The following is a 23,816-nucleotide window of genomic DNA, read 5'->3' on the forward strand; positions in this document are numbered from 1 at the left end:
TGGTGAGGGGATGTTTAAGGAGCTGTGGGTAAGGGTGTCTGCTGCCCTCGCAGCAGCAAATAATGGGATGTCCCCCCTCACCCAGCCTTGGGCAGTGCCAGGAGGCTGCTCCCAAAAAGGCAGGTGTTTGGGGAAAAAAATGGGTGATTTGAGGAGTATCCTTCACCGAGGAACAGGCCCACTCCTGACGGAGTTTCAATTCACCTCGTTTCAAAACCCCCACAACCAGCTCCAGCAACATGGCCCTGGGTTTAGCAATTGTTGTCTTCAGAAGCTTTTCCCTGGTGTACAGACCCATCTTGTTGCAGCAACGTAATCCCCTGGTTTTCTCACCTGGTTTCACCAAGGAAAGTTGTTCCACCCTTCTGTACAATGACCTTGTACTGATTATAAAGATCTATCCCATCTTTCCATGGCATAAGCATTCCTGAAGGTTTAAATGCAGCTGAGAGCTGCCACAGAAAGCCTGTGCGCAAATAGCAGAAGAAGCAAGTGATTGTTCACACATTCTTTATTATCAAAAAAAGAACAAAACCAATATTAAATTAAATAAATTACAAACATTTTGAGCTGGTTATACATCATGCATTTATCAGGTAAGGCTTTAGAGCCATTACACATAAACATAACTGTTATTTTAAGAGCAGTAAAGGGACACTGGAAATTAAAATTTTCTACCCCAGCGTAAATTTGAGCTTCCCTAATTCTCTTGTCCAGGCACATGGAAATGAAGACTTGGAGCTGGCTAGGTTGTGCCTCCAGGAATATCATCTGTCCTCTGGTGTTACATTTATTGCCAGAATTGGCCCATGGCTACAGAAATGAGGCATTGTTCCTCCTGGGCCATCGCGATCGCAAAGCGTGTAGTCAGTGCTGCTGCTTGCAAGCCATCTCTCTTGACATTCCACCCATTATGCTTGCAGGAACTTCAGAAAATACAATCTGTTTTTATACGTGGTCTGTTGCTCCGAGGCTTCCTGGGTTAGGTCTGGCAGGCCCTGAGAAATCGGTTTCCTATTACTAACCCTGAACAAGGAACGGGAAATTGGAATTTTTCCTCATTTAAAGCAATGCTACCTCAGAGATACAGACACATTGATTACTTACTTACTGTAGAATAACTTCTTCCATTGCATCAATTTCTTTGTTGCCTTTTTTAAATGAGCAGATAAAAGAAGCGCTCAGGCAGTAGCAAAAAGACCATAAGTAGTCACCCTCAGAGATAGTTTAAGATAATTCAGCCCTTAATTTTAATCTTGTACAACAAAACACAGTTCTGGAAGAACCACTGCTGTCTCAGATCAAAATAAGTACTATTAGCAGGCGGGTTTTTCTTTTGGGAAACTAACTTTCTTTGGTTTTATTACTCTCCTGCACCACATAATCAGAAACTGAGGTAGAGAAATGGTGACTTAGTTAATGAGGTGTTACATAAAACCAAACTGGCAGGGTTCTGATGCTGTTACCTGTAATGGTTGTCTAGCTATGATGGTTCATGAAGCTCTATTTTCCTTAAAAATGGGACATTTGGGAGCTGTAGGGAAGCTCCACTTTCTGTCCCCAGAAAGCTTTCCAGCAATGTGTTAATGAATCAGCTCAATAATGTATATGTACTTCAAAATTGTACATTAAAGCTTGTTAAATTTTTTAATATCTTTGAGTAATAAAATAGAAATAACCTTTAAAAATATAATTTACTTTCATTATTAAGGCCACTCTTTATTTTTTTTTGCATTCATAGAAATATAACAGACTGACCAGTTTTACTTCCGTTACTGTTCAGTTTTGCTTGTTGACTCTTGTATTTTATCCCAGTGCTGGAAATATTTTGTAGGAGGATTTGAAATTCAAACAGAAGAAGTTGCTTTCATTGCAATTGAAGACATAGCAGTCTGTGTCTTTGTCTTAAATTTTTCATAACCTTGTTTTCATAAAAGCCGAATTTGAGGTTGAAATGCACTGAGGAAGGGTTCCTTTAACCCTTGGCTTCTGCTTATTTTTTTTCAGGCTTTATATTGTTATCATTACTGTCACAACATTAGCACTGGGTAAGAAAGGAAGCCATCAGGAAAGGGAATTAAAATAGCACTTGCTATTAGCATCACTCAAACATAAAAGAATGCCAGAAATGATTAAGATCTCATCTGTCTGTCTCTGGGTTAGTGAGTCAGGCTTGTGTGCCTGAGAGGTAGATGGTCCTGGTAACATCAGTCTGTGGTGAATATTAATGAAAATTGTCAAACATGCAGTAGAGAATTGTTGTGGACATATCACATGTGAAAAAGCGTTTTCTCTTGCTGCCCGAGTGATCATTTAAAAGCTTGTCATCAGAAGCCCTCTGTAGCACAGGGTGTCACTTGGGCTGTTTGCTAGATGCAGGCATAAAAAGCACTGACATTTCAGTTCTACTGCTCTGGATCTAGGACTTCATGAGCAGTGTGCAGAAGGGGCATCCTCCCTGTCCCTGGATTTCCTGCTTGTGATCAAAGTGATTTGGGAAAAAGCGTATCTCCTGAAACACTCATCCATGTGCTGGACTGAATCATTTAGTTACTTCAGTCTACAAAGAAAAAAGGCTGTACACCCCTGGCATTAATGCTTTCATGACATTCACAGTCTAAGAACCATATGTGAAGCCCTGCTCAGTCAGCAGAAAGATGCTTAAAACACTTCAGAGGGGGTTTGAACTGGGCCCTGTTTTTTTTCTGAACATGCACCCAACCTACCAGGCAGGCAGGCACACATCGAACACAGGAGCAAGGAATTCTTACATCCGATTACAAACTATTCCTATTATTAAGAAAAAATGTAATCCAGAAAGTAGCCCAACGGAGATAATATACTAAGGTCTTCAGGGTGTGAGAGGTACAGCAGTGGTTTGGGGCAGTGGTTCTGGGTCTCTGGGTTGCACAGGGAGCAGAGCAGGAGCATCGCAGGGGCACAGGGAAGGTTAGAGGGGGTGCTACCAAAGCTCAGGGGAACACAAAGGTTTGCACCCACATTGAGGACACCCCAATGACCAGTGCACATTTAAAAACAACATTACCTGACAAATCTGCACCTTGCAAGAGTTGCTTTTGCTCACGATTTAGAACGGTGAAAGGCTCTTAAACATTGCTTAATTTCACTTCATCAGGGAAAACAAGGAGGAAGGCAAAGAAAGAGGGGGGATGCCCAAATTATGTAATGCCTTTGTGGGCCAAAGAGTGTGGTTGTGTGAGAAAGGAGAGCACTTGGCAAAACCAACTGATCATCCCATTATCAAGGCACCTGCCATCAAGTGAACTCGCTTCTCTTCCGCGATCAGGGGACGGCGTTTCCTGAGTTCCTGTTTCTGAAGTGTCCCGTTGCCTGCTCCGCCTCTCTGAGCACCAGCGGCAGAGCAGGAGGGAGGAATTTACCAGTTCAAGAGGTGTGATGGCCTCTCGCTTTGCAAGCTTATTGTATCCCCGGGTGGGAGCTCAGCTCTTCGTGAAGGGGTGGGAGCGAGGAGGCTGTCCGGGAGGGTTTGCGGCACTCAGGCTCACAGCGCTGTCTGGGTCTCTGAGCGGAACATGCTTCCAAACATCTCCTATAGGGCACACAAGGCATGCTGTGTTAGGGCTGGTGCCACGGCAGGGCATGAACCCAGCAGGTGATTCAGTCACACAGAGAAACGCCCGCAGGAGCTCCTGCCCTTCCCTGACCTCAGGGATTTTCAATTATTTTTGAAGCTCGTTTTTCAAAGAATTACTGTTGCCAGCAATTTGCCTGGCAGTGGTGCATGGGATTTCCCATCTGATCTATCCCAGCCACCACTTCTGGCTTCCACCTTATGTCCACAGCAGAAGAAGGGACCCCTGGCACTGGGACTAACCTCCTCCAAGTTCCTGAACTCTGAGCTGCTTTCATCCACAGACTCGTCATAGATGGAGAGCTCCGTCTGGTTCGGCCTCTGTGCAGGAAACAGTCAAATTCTCAAATTAGCAGAGTGCAGGGACAAAAGATATGGAAGAAATGACTAAGCCAGGCTTAGAACCACCACATGTGCCCAGAGGGAAATGCCCAGGCAGAAGGGGCACAGGGAGAATCCCGTTTCTGCTCCTTATCTCCTCTGACTGAGCTGGTGCTTACCTATCACTCCGCAGAGATATGGGATACCTTAACTTACTCTGACGAGATAACCGACTAACACTGCCCTGGTTCCAGCTCCAGTTATCGTGCAATAAACTAATCCATGTTTGGGGAAACAACCTGTCTGACCCTGTGTTGTCAGCATGTGCTACATTCCTTGGCCTTTTCTCCTCCCTCCGCGGGAAGCACTCCTGGATGCTGGGGCTGTTCAAGGTGCACGTGCTTTGCCTCCATTTCTGAAGGCCACATTCTGCCCTTGGTGGAACTGCATGCTCCAGCCAATGCCAAACAGAGGGCATAGACCTGGCACGGCTCTTTTGGCTTCTGCAGGCTGGGACAATGTTTATCTCCCAGCTTGGGCTTTGCAGAAAACATTTACACTTCCAAGTTTCCATTGAAAGCAACTCAGTCAGCAGGGACTTGGCTCATTTGTGAGAATTAGGATATTAAACATGTTGTTGGATTTAAACCTTCGCCACCTGAGATAAACAAGAAACTTTACTATGTGCAATAACGTGTTGTTCTTCCTTTGTGCTGGTGTGGTGTATGGACCTGATAGTACAGCGCTGTGAGATAGAGAAGGAGCAAACCAGGAGCAAATGTTACCTCTTCTAAGATGGGCGGGTGGACGACTTCTTTGATATTTGCCAGTGCAAACAAAACAGCGTCATGGATAGTCAAGAAGATGTGTTTTTGGTCCAGGCCTCCTTCTTCAAAGACTCCACCTGTGCTAATGTCGTTGTACACCTGAGCTGAAGAAGGAAGGGTACATGAACCAGGATGAAACCAAAGAAGGAAGCCTTTGAAAAAGAATGTGGCAGATGGTGGTCCTCTGAGCTAAAGCAATGCCAGGATGCATAGGGAAGAAAGGTTTGCAGCAGAAATTATTCCATTTCTAGTCTTCTTCTATATACCAAATATGGACATTTTGCTATTGTATCACTTCCCGAATGAAAGAACCTATTTCACAGAGAGAGCAGTGTTTCTTCTTGCTTTCTTCTGTTCTTTCACCTGTTCTTGTTTGGTCCAACAAGGGGATGACAGCTAGTACAGTTTACGTAAGGATAAAAAAGAAAAGACCAAAATGGGGGAAGGTCACATGGAAATTTGCTCTTCATGGATTCTTACCATGCACGTTGGCCAAAAACACTTTAATCCCAATCTTCTGGTAACTGGAACACAGCTAGAAGAGACGGGAGGGGAGAGAGAGTATTAATAACACTGCTGCTCCAGCTTTGCGTTTATACATGAAGTCTTATCCAAGGCTTTACACGTGTCCTGGGAATGCTGAAGGAGAAACTCACACAAACCTTCTATTGAGGAGGGTAAACACCTTTATCTGCACTGCACAAGGGAGTGGAAGGTACCTGGGTGGTAAGCAGCTTGTCTGCGTTCGCAGCAGAGGACTAACCTTGCCCAGGGCTTTTGTGCCCATGAGGTCAACAAAGCACACCCCGCTCATGTCCAGGATGATGGTGTGGAAGCTGACATAGGGCGGTGCCGTGGCCATAGGGTCAACATCTGCTGTGGGCATGATGCTGAAGGTGCTTCCTTGCAGGCTGGTGGTGCTGCCCAGCTCCCCGGAGCTGTGCACCTGCCCGGCGCCGTTGGCAGGCGGGCGGAACGTGACGTAAGAGATGCTGGCACCGTTAGCAGTCGTCTGGTTGTTGTTGGTATCTGTTGGAGAGGTGCTTTCAAAGTCTTTCTGGAGCTCTTGCAAAGACAAGGTCTAGAGGAAGGCAGAGGAACATGGGCAGGGTAGAATTGCTGCTGTTTGTGAACCAGTGCTGCAATAAATGCTTTTTCTTATACCCAAATACATGCGGGACCTCTGCAGACACTGAGCACAGCTATCAGCACAGCTATCAGCACAGGCCAAGATCCAGACGCTGAATTCACCTTAAGCATTCAGCGGCGTGAAGTGTTTTAATCTGGGCTAACTCCAGCCTGGTGCTGAACTCAGTGTCCCTTGGGAGTGCAGGTTAATTTGAAATGATTCCTGTTCACAAGCATCGAGATTGCTCAGCAGTGCAAACCCATGAAGCTGGGATGACTGGGAAATGTGTTCCACAAGGGAAGGGTTCTGAAGCTGGCATAGGTGTACCCTTAGAGAAACAGGTACATCCTTAGACAAACAGGGCAAGCCCGGTTTCCAGTAAATTGTTCACCCTGTTCCCATTCTAGCTATCTCTACAGCCTTCCCACTCCCAGCCATTTCCAATTCTCCTGCACCTTCAGGTTTGGGTGTTGGGAGGAATGGAGCTGTGGGTGGGAAGGGAAGGATGCAGGCAGTAGTAAATGTGATGAGGAAGAGAGTGCAAACCCTGTGTCGAGAGGAGCTATTTGATGTGGAGCTGGAGAGCTTGTTCAGCAACATGGAGACCCAGGCGGAGTTACCTTGTTCTGCCTCAGTAAGAATTTCGGCAGCTTTGTTGGTGGTTGCGCTGTCCCCTTCTCCTGCCGCTTCACATATTTCTTCCTGGCTAAGTACACTTTACCCGGATCCACCCCGGTCTGTGGAAAAAAAAAGAGGGTTTTCTCTGAAAAAGCCTGCTCAGCCCCAGAGGCAGGGAGTCTTCCCCGTGCTGTCCCAGCCCGCGGCACGTGGTGCAGTTTGGCAGCAGCTCTACACCGGCACGAGGTGATCATGGTGGCAACCACACAGCCACAGCCCCAGTGGCACAGGGTGCCAGCACGTGCAGGGAGAGGACACGTGCAGCAAGGAGACTCTGCTTTGGCAGAGCTCAGAGGAGGAGACTTGCCAAGATTCAGGCATAGCTTCTAAAATGAAATCCAAAATCAGAAAATCAGAGAGATGAGAGCGGAAGAATAGAGCATGGATGTGACGATCTTTCATGATGATCCTCTGCTTAATTATCTCAGCCTGGCATGGCAGAAGAGAGCAAGGGCTGTTTGGGATAGGCTGCAAGCAAAAATCTTTCAGGGCATTACTCACCTTGGCTATGATCTTCTCCCGGAATATCTCTGAGTTGGCAAAATACAGTGGCGAGCAGTAGGTCACGATCTTAATCCCGTTAAGCTCATGTACCTGCAACAGAGACGGGAACTCAAACCCGGTCAGGTGGGGCATGCATGGGGTGCTGGGTGCCTGGGGGTCTGTGCATCAGGTAACTGGGAGGGTGAGCTGGGGAGCAGCTTGCCTGCAGCCCCAAAACCAGCAGCAAACAGCCTTGCGAAGGCAAAAACTTGGACATGGGCTTCCTGACTGTGCTGGTATCAGAGGCAAAGAAACACATTTCCTCTGAGGGTATTTTAGTTTCTGCTTACCTTGTTGTAGGCTTTTGGGTTCTTGTAGATGTCCGTGGAGGTTACTTGGCCCAGGGCAGAACCGTTCCGGCTGGGAGAAAAATCCGACCAGAATTAGAGTGGAAGTCGCAGAGGAAAAAAACTGCCCCCAGTTCATAAACCCCACCAGGATCTGAAACTTTGCCTTATGAAAGCACTCAGCTTTCAGCCCTGTGGAGGCCAAGTGGATGCTGGCAGAACAGAGCCAGCCCCTGGGACAGCCTCATTCCCCAGGTGAAGCTCCTGGCACGGGGCTGCAGGGCTTTCAAATGGGTCCCAGGGCTGGCTGCAAGCCTTGCTTTGGGTCCACCCCGGGGCTGGCTGGCTGCACTTGAGATCCCAGTCTGGGAGGTGTTAATAAAGGGATTCCATCTATTAAAACAGTGTGGCTCTGCACATATACGGGGCTCTTTCTTCTTACAGGCAGGATTTTCTGCTGAGAACTATGCAGGCAGCTTTTCTTGTTGAGGTAAATGCCGCCCGACACCCCCCTGCCTTGGGATGTGCACATCGTTACCCGTGCGCAGGAGTGGGAATGCAGGCAGTAAATTAGCGCCTGCCATTCCTGTTTGCACATTCCAGGGGCAGGGAGGACACCTGCACTCCCCCAGGCTCCTGCTGCACGTTCCTTCAAAACCCGGGCCAGAGGTCGCTTATAAAAATAACCCGTCGCTTGTTCTGTATCTAGGAGATGTTCCTTCTCTTTAGGTCTTTGGAGGGCAATACTCACAACTGGGTATGGAAAACCACAACCAACACGGAAAATCCAACGCCCACAGCGACTCCGTAGGGCAGGCTCAGGAAGAAGGCGGACAGGAAGCTCACCAGCCAGACCAGCTGCAGAAAGAGAAGGGCATGGCATGTCCTGCTGGGCCAGGGGCTGCAGCACAGCGCTGGACGGAGAATGGCTCGTGCCATCCAGGACCCAAAGAACTACCCAGCTGAGCTGATCAGAAGAGTGGGGCCCAAATTCTGCAATTATTCTAATTGTGCATCTTACTGCATGCTTTGCTGTGAAGCATCATTGCTGGGAACCCTGCCAGAAGCCCCAGTTTTTCAGCTGTACTAGCAGCCGGTGCAATTCTTCATAGCTGCGTGACCTCCCGCCACTCACTCGGTTCAAAAAGCACCAAGAAAAGGCTCCTGCAGATCAGACCATCTGCTGCTCAGTAGCTGCTCCCACCCCCAGGAAGGCTCCTGCTGTCATTCAGAGCGTTTCAGAAGGAATGAGCATCTACGTGAAACCATTGGGGCACCTGCTATAAATGACCTGAACACAGAGCAGATTTGATGACAAAGTATGACAGAGCATACCAAAACCTGCTCCACCTCTCGGCTCAGAGCTCCGTCATTTGTCATTTTTATCTATTAGCACTTGAGCATCTCCCTCCACGTGAAATTAGTCCTGCCTGAGTGTATAAATATGCCTTCTGAGAATTATTATCAGGGGATTATAAACCCATCCTCAAGATTATTAATAGCTAACTTTGACCTCGGTCAAATCAGGGTAATTTTGATGACTTCAGCATCTTAATATCAGATTAAGGATGATGCATATAAATGTGAGTAAGGGCTTCTTTCCATCCACACTTGGCACTGGACTGTGCCTGCGGAGCAGTCCCCACTGTTTGTGCTGAAACACAACTTGAGGTAATGGACACCAATCTGCTGACATCACCCAGAAGAGGTGTCCTCAGTTTGGGACGGGAAGGACACTGAACCTAGTTCAAATACCAGGCAGATTAAGGTCAGGGGAATGCAGTTCACTCCAATGGCATCTGCCCAGTCCCTGCGCTCTCTGCACCTGCAAGCAGCTCATGGTTGCTGCTAGCAAAAACACTGGTAGTGGGTCCTGGGCACACCACGCATCACTGTGCAGCCTTATTGCAAGCGCTGGTGAAGGGCAGCAACTTCCCCTGCCCACACATGGGGTGCGATGGCTTCTCTGGAGAAGCCTCCCTAGGGCTTTGCCCAGCTGACAAACATCCAGCCTCTCTGCCAGGCATCATTAAAACTTGTGGTGTTCAACTTGCTGAGCACAGTTCCTGGCAGAGGGCTGGACGCACAATCCTGCCCCAAAGCATCTTCCCATCAGTGACTTTCCCTCTGCCGAGCCTGCTCTGCTGTAACGGTGCCAGCGGGGCCCTCGCACATCCCTGCTCCAGCCTGGCTGCGGCACCACCTCAGCACCGACCAAATTTCTGCAGCTCGTGCCCCGAGCTAGAGCTAGAGCCTTCACATCACAGCCACACAGCTCGGCCAGCACTGCTAGCCCATCTCTCCCCCGGCAGCTGTTTGAGCAGTATTTCGGGAAAGCTCTTGATGAGTCAGGTCAGCCCCTTTGGACTCCTGATTCCTCCGATAAGGCAGGGTGTCGGGACCCAGCAGGATATTGGCTCAGTGTCCACACACACCACTCAGCCGTGGGAGCCCTGTTCAAACACTGTCTTTTTATGTCAGACATTTCCAAATTCCGTTCTCACTCCCCCACACCCCCCGCCTGGGTTTATACATCAACCAGTGCCTGGAGTCCTTATCGCAGCGAAGGGCTCTCCTCGCCCTGGAGGGCTATTGTGTGAGTTTTTAAGTCATGACTCCCAGATATTGAGCAGGGCCGGTTTGGCTAGTTCTGGGCAAACAGGCTCCTGCACTTGATTGGCATTTAAACAGAGCAGGTAATAGTTCAGGCCTCCGTGATATGTGCGCCGAGCAGCTCGGCCAGGCGAGGCAGAGCTGGGGGCACCGGCGCGAAGCCCACCTCCCCCGGCTGCCACCAGGGGTTCTCCACCCAGCCCCAGGCACTCACGCAGTCCAGCTTGCTCTTCTTCCACAGGTAGAAGGGGTCGGCCAGCTGCTTGAGGGAGTTCTTCAGGTTCACGGCGATGAGGGCTCCCAGGACGGACTGGGAGGAGAGGGCACAGTGTCAACGCTGCGGCCACCCTGTGTTTCGGAGCAGCTTTCCCAGCCTGGCAGCACCTCCCGCCCTCAGCCCAGTGGCCACAAGGGAATAGGAAAGCTCACAGAGATCATATTTGGAGCATAACGGTTTTGGAGCGTAACTGTTTGCTGCAGACAGGACCCCAGCCCACAGCAAACCCTGCTGTTCACAGGTTTGTGTTGTGGTTTTCTAGTTCGCTCGGCAGGTTGGGGATGTGATGCCGTGGCCGCGCTGTTTGCACATTTGTTCGTGTTACCTTTGGAAGGGGTTCAAGGTAGATCCCCAGGGCCAGCATAGTCACCATTACCACCATTGCCACAAAGAAACTTGCCACCTGCAAAAAAAAAAAAAAAAGAGAGAAACCACATCATTAAATCCTGGGTCCTCCAAACCCCCTCCTGGTCATTGCTTCAGCCAGTACTGGAGCTGGGTGCTGCAGCACTGGTCGTGAGCAGTGGTTTGCCTCTGAGAAACAGGCTGGGATTTCACAGATCTGAGAAAAAAATGGAAAAATCTGAGAAAACCCATTTGTGACCAATACAATAAACAACCCAGACAAAACGTGGGGCTTTTGGGGAGCAGGTTTTGCATTTGATAACAACGTGAAGCGCTCATAGGGAGCTTCTCCAGACCTGCAGCAGCGACGTCAGGCTGGCAGGGTGCACCTCTGCCGGGGTTTGTGTTCAAAGTGGGTCATGCAGGGAAGAGAGGAGGGGGAAGAACCAACCTGTGATTTCCCTCCTGCCCCATCCACAGCGAGGGTGACGGAGAGCGCGCAGCAGATGACATGGATTTTGAAGAAGGATCCGAAGAAGTTACTGCAGCCCAGGGCCAGCATTTCCTGTGGAGATGGGGGAACACGGTGAAGGCGGCCGAGCTGCCAGGCAGGAGAGGATGAACCTGGGCTGGGCTCTGCGTGGCAGAAACTCCCCAGGGCCTCCAGCAGCCCTGCTGGCAGCACTCTGCCCCCGGGGAGAGGACAGGCTCTCTGCGGAGTGTCCCAGACCCGCTCCTTCCAGGAAGAGCTGGGATGGTGCTGCCATGGCAGGGAAACCTGGAAGCACCGTGCCGCATGAACACTTGTCATCTGTTGACACGCTAAGGGCAGGGCTTCGTGGCTGTTCCTGAAAGCTACCGCTGTGCCAGCGATGACAGGAGAGGATTATTTAATGTCCTGCCTGTCGCAGTATCTGGGTGACACACCAGGAATCCAGGTCTTTCTCTGCTCAGAAAGCAGTGCATGTGCCTCGCTGTGCCCCAACATCCTGCAAAAATGCCATCGGGGCCAGCACTTGGGGCTGAAGCCTCAGCTCTGGAGGGAAGGCAGATCAGAGAGCTGAACCTACATCTTCCTACCCTTTGTCAGCCTCTCTCCCTCCTGTTAGGAAATGGATCCGCCACATCCTTTCAGCCCCTGCCTGGCAAGCCGCCACGTGCACGGGAACAGCACGTAGGTTTTTACGCAGGGTGCATCTGCAAGCTTCCCCCTCGTGCAGGGAGGTCTTCCCTTCACGCCTGAGAGCCAGGGGAACATTCCTCGCCTGCGTCCCTCCAGAGCAAGCATTACCTGGTTGGGGTCCACGTCATAGCCGTGCTTGGCTGCCAGGGTCCTCCCCATGGCCAAGTTGATCACGTAGCCCACGATGGCCAGCGAGAAGGCCGTGCCGATCATGTCCTTCCACTTGCTCACCATGGGCAGGGTTGGGGCTGGGAACCTGCACGCAGAGCAGAGGCGAGAGGCGGTTGGGGCACCAGTGTTGGAGGCAGGGGGTGAGAAGCACACGGGTTCAGGATTGGTGTCTAAACACGTCCAAACCGTGGCTGGGGTCAGAGGATGGGGGCATTGTGTAACGGGGCCTAGCAGCGCTGCCTGGCAGTCCTGGAAGGGGACTGTCATGCAGCAGGGAGGGGTTTTCCAGGCTGCAGAATGAGGAGGAGGAAATGAAATTATTTGGATGGTGAGTCAGAGGTGCACATGCACTTACCCCATGCTGATCTTCCCAACTACTGGCATGTTGTACTTCTCAGGCATCTGAAAGCTGCCAGAGATTGCAGTCGCAACTATTACCTGAACATACAGAGAATAAACAAGTGGTAAGCAGAAAGAGCATGAACTCTTTTGGAAGCACTACACCTACTCTTCTGGGGCTGACGGTAGAAAATCAGCACCAAATTCAGGCTGGGACAGGAGGGAACGTCCCCAGAAAGGGTTATGTTCCTGATCCCTGGCACCACCAGGATGCTGGTACGGTCTAAGAGGGATGAGCTGGGTGTCGGAGGCATCCTCCACAAAGGTGCCCCAACTTGTGATCCATGTGGGGTCACAGCGTATTGTGTGTGCAGATGCTGTGCAGGGGTGGCTTTGGTGTCCCAGGGGTGGCTTTGGTGTCCTGGGGCTGGGAGGGTCTGGGAACCTCCCGGAGGTCCGAGGGACAGCTCACGCCTCACTTACGATGATGATCTCCATGGGGATGGGCATCCGGATCTTTTTCATGTACTTGAGGTTGAGCTCCTTGACAACGATCAGGAGCACAGCACTGACCAAGGCATAGATCAGGGAGGCCACGTTGGTTTGGGGCAGGCCTTTACAAATGTCAATGAATGTCTAAAGGGGAGAGAAGAGAAGAAGGTGTCACAGGGAACCTGAGACTCTGGGCAGTGCGATCAGCACAGTGGAGAATGCTCATTACTGTAATTGCCTGCAAACACCTTGAGATGTCTGGGGGTGAGGGAAGTGCTAGAAGTCCTGCTGCTGGGAGATCAGCAGCCAGCCCTGGCTCTGTGCAGTTTGGTTAAATGCAGCTCTAGCTGCGTGCATGGAGGATGCATCTAGGGAAGATGCAGAAAAGCCCAGGAATGGGAAAACCTACCCACAGAAGTTTCTGTTGCTATCAGTTGTGCAAACCTCTTGTTGTAAAGCAGCATGGTTCATATTCTGCCCAAATCCCAGACCCACTTTGTTATCTCTGCTTACACCCCACCAGGCAGGAGCTCAGCTATGACTGCAGGTGAGCCGCGGGGGCAGCAGCGCAGTGCAGCCGGGTTCCCCCTCCCTCCACCCTCTCCTCCTCTCCCCAGCCCAGTTTCCCCAGCAGAGGTGGCTGTGGTGCCTGCGGTGTGGTGGTCACGGGGGGAGGAGGTGCAGGGAAGGCCCCTGCCCAGAGCACCCACTTACATAGACGATAGCTAAGGGCCCGGTGTAAGATGGGACCGTCAAGCCGAAGACGTACTTGAGCACGGAGATGAGGATCTGCAGCCCTGCTGCTGTCATGAAGCCCCTGATGAAAGACTCTGAGAGGTAGATAGCAACAAAGCCAAACTGCACGAATCCCAGGCACAGCTAGGGTAGGACAGACAAGGAGTTGTTAGAAATGTGCCAGCCTGAAAACGCGAGGTGCAGAGCCTGCAGGGATGGGCTGCGCGGGGCGGTGGGGAGGGAGAATTGCTGCAGGACAGGAGGGATGTTGTAGGGATGTTGTCCCTGGCTGCGGTCCTGTCCCAGGGCTGGCCAGCCTTTGGCTGTTCTGCTGGGAGAGCTCACACCAAGACCGCAGCTGGGGCAGGACCCCCTCAGGCATCACCCCTGGTGCAGTGGGGCCACGTCCAGCTCCTGCGCCCACCCCTCGCCTCTGCTCCGGATGAGTCCCTGCGGGTCAGCTTTGGCCAGGGGACAGAGCAGGGGTGGTGCAGAGCCCTTACTTGTATGATGGCTGTCAGGCAGGCTAGCGTGGCAGAGATCTCCAGCCTGGCCGCTTCCAGGGCTGTGGTGTTGACGCCGGTCTCGTTGTGGGTGAAGTACTGGAAGTCTGACTCCGGAGCCAGCTCGTTGCAGACGTTGCCGACGATAATGCTGATGACTGCAAAAGTACCTTCAGCACAACACAGTGAGGTCAGGGCTTTGCTCTGGAGCGTCCTGCCCAGGAAAGCACTCAGACGTGTCAGGCTGTCCAGAGTGAGTTGCCCAGCCCATCACCGCAGCGCAGGAACCGGGGACACCGTGAGCCCCGAGGACCGATCCTGCCCAAACATCTCTATCCCGGCACACACCGAGTGTTCCCATCCCATCTGCTGCCCCGTGCAAGTAATTACTCCACAGCCTCTTACCTGGGACCATCTGATGGATACCGCCAAGGAAGAGGTATGTTAGCAGGGGGAAGAAGGAGGAGTAGAGCCCATTGACGGGAGGCAGGTTGGCCAGCAGCGCGAAAGCCATCCCTGGGGAGCAGAAGGGGAAGGGGTGGGTGAGCCAGGTCTGAGCAGACTGGGGATGCTCACAGCCCCAGAGCTGTGCATCAGCTCCAGGAAGGTGCTGTGGCCAGCACAGGCACTGCTTTCCAGGCAGAGCATGGGACAGAGAGGGCAAGGGAGGCCTCCACAGAGATATGTAGGGACCATCAGGAGGCTGAGCTTGGGTTTGTACGTGCCAGCCATAAAGTAGGTAACCCCCACAAACTGGGTGTCCATTCCCGTCTGCAATGTGCTGTCCTCTCCTGGAGACCCAGAAAGTTGTTGCTCCTCACCTTGTGGCACTTGAATCGTCCCCGCACTGAGCCCACCGAGGACATCAGGCAAAACGTAGTCCTTAATTTTATACTTGGGAAGCCACGCGAGTATTGGGAAAAGGCTGAAGAGGAAGAGCTTCAATCTGGAAGCTGAACACCTAGAGGAGACAAACAAAAATATGCAAAGTCAAGAAAAGCAAGCAATCGGGGAAATGAGCAAGGAAGGAAGGAGGCAAGGAAAGATCTTCCTGGGAATGTCTCAACATTTCTCCCACACCAAAGCCCGAGCCCCGTGTTTGGGGCACAGCCTTTCCCTGTAAGTGCAAGGCTCTTCCAGCTAATTGCTGCCCGTGCCATGCAGGATTACTGTGGGGCCACTCCTGACTCACTGGGAAGTCCCTGGTGCTGCCACAGCTCTGAAGGATTTGGCTGCCCAGTTTCTGGAGGCTTTGTTTCCAGCACAAAGGGGTAGGGGAGCTGTGAGCTGAACCGCAGCTCAGAGATTCCCGGGGTGAAAAAGGTGAAATTTTGCAGGTGCTTGGTCAAAAAAAAACAAGTGTGTCTGAGGAAGAAGATTGTTTCTGAGCATGCAGCTTCTCACATCCCTGCCTGCCGACCTGCAGCTCTCCCCTTCCCTGTTCCGCTGCCTTTGCTTTCCAGGGAGTGGAGCTACATTTCCAGGACAGCTATCAGCAGGATTATTCATCTTTCTTTAAGGAAAGCTGGTACTATTTTTAATCAGAAAGCTGATAAAAGGAAATCCCAGCTGAAAAGATTCAAGCAATAGTCCACACGCCCATATCTACATCGCAATTTATACTTTTTGTTGTTGTTGTTGTTGTTGTTATAAATAAAATTTGGAGGACAGAAGCACAGATCCCAAATGCACGCAGTGCAAAGCGTTCCGCTTGTTTGCTTTATAGCGTAACAGCTGGGGCAGTGAAAAGAGCAACCAGTTTCACTTGCTGCGGCACGATTTGCATTTCCCCGGTGTCTTTCATACATCAAAGCCCTGCAGACCATGGAGAAGGTTTCCCAGGATAAAAATGGGAACTATGTCCCCAGGTCCAAATTATGTCCCATTTCCAGACCCAATCTGGTTTAGCTTTGCCCCAGGAGCAGCTACAGGATTCTGCATTACCTGAAAAGGTTTCTCAACTTCTCCCCAATGGGGTAACTTCTGCTTTTCTTCTCGAACTCTTCATCAAAGAGGCTGACGGAATATGCAGGACGTTCGATGACATAGCGGGGTCTGGCGTGGCTCATCTCTGGATCATTTAAATTTTTTTCCCAGAAAAAAAAAAAAAAAAGAAAAAAGCAAAGCCAAGAATGTGAGTGGAGCTGGCCCCACCTGCAGTATAACAGACCGGACACCTCCAGCGTCTGGGAGCCCTCCCCGAACATCTCCACCCTAAATAGTTTCCCCGTGGCGCAGAGGCAGGCCCTGGGAGTGGCTTCCCAGCACTGGGGGCTGCTGCTCCCCGGCCCCGCGAGCCCTCACCGGCTGTTTCGGGGTGATGCCAATGAGCGATGCCGCGTGGAGGGGACTGCAGTGCCCTGGATTGTCTGGCAGATGAGCATGGGTGTTAATCCCAGCCCTGCCAGTGCCTGCCTTTTTGCCTCGGGCAAGGCACTTGACCTTTTCCGTGCCTCAGTTTCCCCATCCACCGGCAGGGCTGCCAAGGCTGTGCCACGCGAGTGTGCGCCGGCAGATACTGGCACTGAGATTAAAGGCAGTTTCCTCCCGAGGTGTTCCTGTTTCACTGCCCACTGCGTTCATTTGCATCCAGCAGCCTTCCCAAATTCTTGCTTGCCATGAAAGGCTGTGGACTAGTCCTGGATCTATTCTAGGAAGTGGTGCGGAGGAAGATAACCGTTGCTAATCCATTTCAGTGATGATGATGCCAAAGCATCCTGATGGACTGGTCCTGTGCAGTATCTGGGTCTTGCCAAAGAAGTTGAGGAACTTCAGAGAGCCCTCATTTTACTGTGACCGGCAACTCCTGGGAAGAGGGAGAATCATTGCAAACCGGAGAGTCTGGGGGTGGAGGGAGGAAGTGGTCAGGCACAGCAGAAGGGTATTGGTAATTATTTGTGGCATGGCATGCGTCTAAGTGGGTCATTGCCCAACACAGGAGCAGAAGAGGGGGTGGAAAAAGCTGGTGATTCAGGCAGGAGAGTGTATCAAGAAACGACATCCAGGTTTCTGAGAGCGTAAACGGGCCGGATCCTTCCCTCTCCTTTTGACACAGCGAGTGCCACCGAGGTCAGGGCACATCCAGGATGGGTGAACCTTCGTGGGCAGCACCAGCACCCAGCTCAGCTCCCTCCGAGGGGATGGACGAGTGAGCAGCACGGAGCTGAGCAGCCCTGCAGTGCAGGGCCTGGCAGGGAAGCATGATGCATGCAGCCGAAACTTCTTTCGGGGGGAATTTAGGTCAGCAGGATCATTATGGTAATGGGAGCTGATGTTAGGGAAGGGAGGTCATCACCCCCACCGCTGCCGCAGGTGCCTGCGTGGTCACAGGGGCGCCAAGTGCACTGTGCTGTGAAACAGCTCCAGCGATGGTGTGTGTGCAGGCTCCGATCCATGCTGCCCTGATTCGGGAGGGTCCCCAGGGCGTCCAGCATGGGGCTGGCTTCGAAGGCCCCGCGAGGTGCCAGGCGAGGCCGTGCTCCCCTCCTCCTGCATCAGCAGCCGCTCGGTCCAGTGCCCTCTGCAGGCGCGCACCCGCCGGCATCCCTGCGTCTGCTTCCCAACCAGGGGTGCCCTTCCCAGAGAGATCGCAGCTTTTACCCTTTGGAGGATTGGAGCAGGCTGAGAATAATGATGTCCGGGGCTCTTTTCCACTCCCTACACTGATGCCAGAAGCCCGTCTGCATTTCCCATCGCAGGCTGCACCAGTCCCGTCCCAGCCCCTCTGCTTTCTTCCAGGTTTCCATTTTTCCCTCGTGAATATTTTCTAGTCCTGGTCCAGGCCCTGCAGCAGGCTTCTAAGGGTGACAAAATCCAGCAGAGTTTCTGCTGCATGAGGTCCCTCGGCTTTATTTCTGGGCTCGCCGAGCAGCCTGCCTGCCATCAGACTGAACCAGCCAATTATATCACGGCTCTTTAATGAATTTCTCCTGCTGAGCGAAAGTGCTGGCAATCAGGAAAAATAACAAACAAGGCAAGAATAGAGGGGAAAATACCCCCATGATTAAATTCCATCTAAAACAAACAGGCTGATGATGTCAGCGTCTCGGACAGTCAAGTTCTCGACTTGGCTTATCATTGGCCTTGCCCTAGATCAAACAGCAGGTTAAACCTTTGAGATTTTGGAATTAAGGAGAATGAGCCATGTGACTGCTCCCTGAACAAAAGGCAGAACCAGCTGTCCCAGTGTTGATGGGGTAAGACCACGGCAAGCTGTGAGTCTGGGTTAAATCCTGCAAGAGATGCAGTGAGTGGGAAGGAAAGCAGAGGGGCAGCGTGTGGCTCCTTGAAGGGAGCAGCCCTCCCAAGAGCTCTGTTCCAGAATGGGCAAGGAAATTAGGGATGGGATGGGTCCCAGGGCAGAGCTCCAAGAGCTGAGCCCCTGTTCTGAGCTGTGACTTCAGGAAACGAAGTCCTCCGTGTGTCAGCAGGGTGGGTGATGCTGAGGTGTGAAATCTCTTCACTGGTAAACCTGCTGGAGTCTTGGAGAAACTCTGAGAGCGTGACTGTGGTGTGATACTTGGTGTGAGCAGCAGGTGAAGGCAGAACCACTTCACTCCAACCCTACAATGTGGGTGAGAGATATCCCAGGTCACAGCTGAAGTCCCATCAGGTCGCGGCTGTCCGGTCCCTGCCCTGCCAGTCCCAAACCACCCCGGGACTGCCTAGCATGGATTTTTTTTCCCCTAGTGTTCGTCTTGCAAGCTTACTGGGCTCTTATCTTCTCTGCCTGTGCTGGTGATAGCTGTGTTTGGGGAAAGTCACATTGAGGTTTCTGGTGAGCACTGATAGGACCCATTGGCGTAACGCTGCTTTCCTGGGCTGGCACGGGCCCAGCAAAGGGACTTCAGGCCGGGGAGTGGGAATTGAAATTTGGTGGGAAAGCAATCTGATCTGGGGCTGTATTTGCTGGTTTATGCACAATATAAGGGCCCGAATGCATCCCAGTGTAAGAGATGGACATTCAGAGAATGCCTCCCAGTATTTTAGGGAGAAAAATTCAGTATTCTGGAAAAAAACATTTCCTCCTTTGCCTATCCCCTGTCCGTCCCCCTTCTCCTTGCACACACACACCCAGATCTCCTCACTGACTGGAGTTCAGAGCTCTGCCCCTTCCGAATCCTGGGTGAACCTTCACTGCAAACACCTCTCTCCCAGCTCCGTTGCCCAAGAACAGGTTACAAAAAGCTGCTCTCCCCTACCCCAGGAGGCAAGGCCTGCCTGCAGAAGGCAAGCACAGGTGCAAGGCTTTGGTTGCGACACCAGGACAAGGTCTTGACTCCGGCTGCTCTGGATCATGCTCCCAGCACGGCGCACACCATGGCCCCCGGCCTCCTGCTCGCAGCTCTGGATGCAGGTGCCACGGGAGCCCTGGGGCTACAGGGTGAAAGGGCGTGCATCTCTCAGGGACAGAGAGGATGTGTCACCTCCTCCCCTCAATCCCTGGGGTGCTTGCTGGCTGCAGCGGGGCGAGGGGGAGGACAGGGTGGCTGCGGTGCTGGGTGCTGCGGTGCTCTCCAGGCTGAGCTCTGCCTCACCCTCCCTTTCCCACCCGCTTCCTTCTCACACTTTCTACCCCTCTGATGTGGAGCTGGGCTCGCCAAGCACGCAGGCAGAGGAGCAGGAGGTTTCTGCCATCAGGCAGCTCGGGGATTGCAGAAGGACGTGGTGCAATTCACCCCGCTCTCAGTGCCACTCAGCCCCGCAGCTCTGCTCCCACATCCTGCACTCCCTCCAGCCTCCTGGCATCGGGGACAGGCCAGCACTGAGTCTGGCCGATGGACCTCGTTGGGAGCTTGGCACCAGGGCAGTGCCTTCAGTGGAGCTGTCTGGCTGGGCAGAGCTTTTGCAGTTAAAATCACTTTGATCCGACTTGGCTTTAGCCCTGAATTTCCCCCAGGCTCATCTGCAACTGAACTGATGTGGGAAGAAAGCACCTCGCAGCGGCAAAACCAGAGCTACAGTCTGGTTTTGGTGTAGCTATAGTGGTAGGAATGTCTCGCCTGGTGACACAGCTCGTCTGGGAGGGGAGCAGGCAGATGCAGGGAGCCAGCGGCGGTGTTGCAGGGGCTGAGCTGCCAGCAGCGTGCAGGGACACGCGGTGGGTATGGGTTTGCAGCCTTTTCTTAACCTCCCCGCTTTAGAAACAGAAGAGGCTGATGCTAGGGGAGCGTGTAGTTCAGCAGTGAGAGAGATCCTACTGCAAAGAGGTCTTGTAGCCTTGGCAATGGCAAAATGCCAGAGTCTGCAAAGTTTAGAGAAGACTTTGTAAACAGCTTTCCATGCAGAGCGTGCGGGTGCTGCCGTGATGGCCAGGGGAATAAAACTCAGGGGAAGAGAGAGAAGGGGCTGGCCCTGCCTGACTGTGCTGGGGCAGGGATGGAGCCAAACATGCCAGGAAGGAAGGAAGGAAGGAAGGAGGCAGCTCCGCTCCCCCAGCTCCCACCTCCCCGTCCCACATTCGCCCCACGCTGCAGCCCCGGCTCTCACGTCCCCCTCCACGCCTCCACTTTTGCCAGGCATTCAACCAATGTTTTCTTTTTGTTTAGCTTAAATATTTGGAGTGCTCGGGAGGTGATTTCCATAAGGCAGATGGCCCTCTTCTTGTTTCGAGCGACCCAGCCCAGCGCAGGCAGCGGGCAGGGGAGCGCTGTGCTCTTGTTCTGCCGGCGCTGGGCCGGTGCCAATGTTTGATGTACCACTTCACACGAGTTTCTAACCAAACTAGCTCTGCACTTGGTAACCAGAATAATAAGATCTGCAGACATCTGCCAGCTACTGAAGGTGAAGCCAAAGTGTTTGGCTCAAAGGGAGTTTGTTAAGGAAAACGCCGAGATCCAGCAGGCTGGCTTCTGCTCTTTTTAACGCCACTGTGAGCGCAGAAAAATGCCGTGGGCACCAGGATCTGCTCTGTGCTGGCACCAGGCTAAACGAGCCCAGCTTCGGCCCTCTCTTGCTGTGATTTGTTTGATCAGCCCACTTGCTCTCAACCCTTCCTTAGCCCTCCATGGCTTCTGCAGTTATGGCCAGTGCCGTGCCCGGCCGGGGGAGGCTGGGGGCAGACAGCAGCCGGGGGCACAAAAAGCCCCCACAGGCAGCCTGCCCTTGGGCACAGCCTCTGCTGCAAGAACAACAGCAGCGAGGTGATTTGGTGCAAAGGAAAGGTGCTGGGCGATGGCTCCAGAGGCTCAGAGCATCTCCTGTCTACAGCCCCAGCTCTTCGCCTGCTCCCGCTCTGCCCAGCCCCACAGCAGGGACATCTTCTGTCCTCCACCTCTCTTCCAGGAAGCAAGCAAGGGTGCCAGGATAAAGACGGACTTTTGGGATGCATCTTCATCATTTTGGGCTTCATCAGAGTCCTCCAGAAGCTGCCGGCTTCCCTGCACTGCCCCGGTCTGTGGTCCTGAAGGTGTCACCTTGCTGAGGGCAGCACCATGGTGCTGGGTGGCAGCTCCTTGGCAGGTGGAGCGTGGTGCTTGGCCTTAAAGGCATCTCTGTCTGTCCCCTGGGAAGTGGCTTGTGCTTCCTCCCTATCCCCGTGCTGCTCCATCTGCTTACAGAGCCCTTGGGATGGGGAGGAGGAAAGGTTTGCGGGTGGAATTAGAAGAAGCAGAAGAGAAACTTCGGCGTTCCTCCGTGCCGCGAGTCTCTGCACACCACATGCCTCTGACACAGACCTTGCCCTCAGCCTTTGAAGAGCAGGTGGGCAATGCAAATCCCAAGGAATTAAAAAGTCTGCAGACTGCAGCATTCTTGCACTGCCTGCGAACACTTATCCGGGATGCCTGCTGAGAGCTCTCGCATGCACACGCTCCCCACCCCTGCGGCTTCGCTCTCAGAGAGGAAAAACACCTCGTGGGTCACCCGGTCCGTCCTCCCCCAGGGGCGCAGGGTGGGAGAGAGCTTCTCTGCCAGAAATCTCTGATCCAGGGCAGAAATGCTGGGCACAGCCAGCACCAGATGTCACTCCAAGGACGTCTCTCCAAGGGAGAGGACAGGTCCCAGCTTCAGTTTTCAGCTTGCTCACAAATAAGGTGTGGACATGTTTTATCAGAGCAAAATGAAAGCATCCTAGCTTTGTGAGCAGCAGTTTGCAGCCAAGAGGCAGGCTTACGGGGGTATTTTCTCGTCTGTATTTGAGGGAGCCTGCCCAAACTGGACCTCAACACCCTGTGCAATGGTGCCGGGAGGATCTGGGGACACTACACCCTGCCTGGCAGGTCTCAGCCCGGGAGTGCTCCTCATTCCCAGCTTTAAAATCCCTCTGGATCTGCCTGCGTGCCCACAGCCATGCATCCATGTGCCAGGCGCCCTGGGCAGCTCAGCCCTCTCACCCAGGTGAGGTTCCTGTGCAAAGCGAGTGCTCCTCTCCCACTGCTGTGTGCACAGAGCTCCACATCTTGCTACACCTCTATGTGCAAAGTCTAACCCGTGCTGTGACATCCTCGGGGCAGGGACCACGTTACGCAGTCCCCTGCACAGAAAGTCCTGCTGATAACCAGGCTCGTGAAAACAAGGGGCTCATCAGCACTGATGCCCCTATAGCAGGCAAATTCCCCCCAGACCTCAGTGTGAGGCAGCCAGGATAAGATGTCAGGATTTATTCTAGCAATAATTAATTCACATATTTGGCTCTTCCAGCCTCTCTTCATAAATCAAGCTCCTGGATCGTTGGTGTTGCTAATTCCTGAGTAAATCTGCTGCCGTAAATCCCCTTTGCAAAAGAAGGGAGAAAGAAAAAAAAAAAAAAAAAGAGAAAGGGGAAAAAAAAAAAAAGTACCAGTTCTCCAAATACTGAAACTCACACCCAGTGGCTGTGCAACCAGAGTGTAAATCCCCCACGCCCACCCAGACAAAGAGCACGATTGTTGGCGCTGGGTTACCTGCGCCTCGCCGGGCGAAGAAAGGGCCGATCCTGCGAGGGAGCCACGGAGGTGGCAGCGGAGGCTGCAGAGCAGAGCTGCTGCCGGCCGAGCAGAGGTCTGAGCTCAAATAAGTCCGTGAGTCATTTATAAATCACCTCAGTCAAGGGGACCGAGGGCTGTGCTCGGCGCCTGATTGGCCTCTCCGAGTGTAATTGCCAGCAAGTACACCCGGGCTGAGCCCAGGAGATAGCCGGGGAGATAAGGAGAGATCTGAAGAGGGACGAGGGCTTTTTTTGGATGTCCCCCCTCACCCCACCCCTTCCCGCTCGGGCCTGGGCCGTTTGATCACCTCCGCAGGTCCCCGGTGCTCTGGGCTCCCTGTGACAATAGCTCATATTCACCGGCACCCCGGGCCCCCTCCCTCGCCCCGTCCGCACGCGGCGCGGCAGAAGATGCTTTTTGCTGGGTGGCGTCCCCCGGCCTTTGTGCTCCGAAAAGGACAATGGCCTGCATTGTGCCAGGGCCCGGACCCCGGAGCTGGAGCTTTGAAGGCGGGATTGGCAGGGGACAGCAGCTTCTTTCTCCTTTCCAGGTTCAAAGGGATGAGAGGAGTGGGTTGGGGTGGGATGCGATGGGCGAGGGCAAAGGGCTCGTCGCCGTGCGGAGCCGTGCCCAGCCCCGTGGTCCCTTCTCCTCTTAACGAGCTCATGAGCACAGGAGCCAGCCAGGACACGACGGTGAGGAGATGGCCGGGCAGGGGGGCATCACCAGAGGAACAGCAAGGAAATATTTGCTGCGGGAGGAACTCATCTCCTGCGCTCCTGTTGTCCCCCAGGCAAGGCGAGAAGGGCGAGGGCAGCAGGGTGGCTGTTGCTCGCTCCCAGAGGCTGTCGGAG

General features: G+C 52.9%; 1 protein-coding gene across 1 annotated transcript; it reads right to left on the reverse strand.

The window, feature by feature from the left end:
* Positions 1 to 493: 493 nt before the first annotated feature.
* On the reverse strand, positions 494 to 23,021 carry SLC26A9 (solute carrier family 26 member 9). The gene is made up of 21 exons (XM_084497553.1): positions 22,939 to 23,021; positions 16,001 to 16,127; positions 14,878 to 15,017; positions 14,462 to 14,572; positions 14,057 to 14,226; positions 13,533 to 13,697; positions 12,810 to 12,962; positions 12,343 to 12,425; positions 11,925 to 12,072; positions 11,085 to 11,198; positions 10,614 to 10,691; positions 10,226 to 10,321; positions 8,150 to 8,256; positions 7,402 to 7,471; positions 7,070 to 7,162; positions 6,511 to 6,627; positions 5,525 to 5,842; positions 5,242 to 5,296; positions 4,720 to 4,865; positions 3,857 to 3,934; positions 494 to 3,571 (listed from the first exon to the last, which is right to left on the reverse strand). Exons 2-21 carry the CDS (start codon positions 16,123 to 16,125, stop codon positions 3,524 to 3,526), a joined length of 2,415 nt encoding a protein of 804 aa, XP_084353679.1. The 5' UTR covers positions 16,126 to 16,127; positions 22,939 to 23,021; the 3' UTR covers positions 494 to 3,523.
* Positions 23,022 to 23,816: the final 795 nt, after the last annotated feature.

Source organism: Aythya ferina, assembly GCF_964211825.1.
Source record: "Aythya ferina genome assembly, chromosome: 25".
NCBI lineage: Eukaryota > Metazoa > Chordata > Aves > Anseriformes > Anatidae > Aythya > Aythya ferina.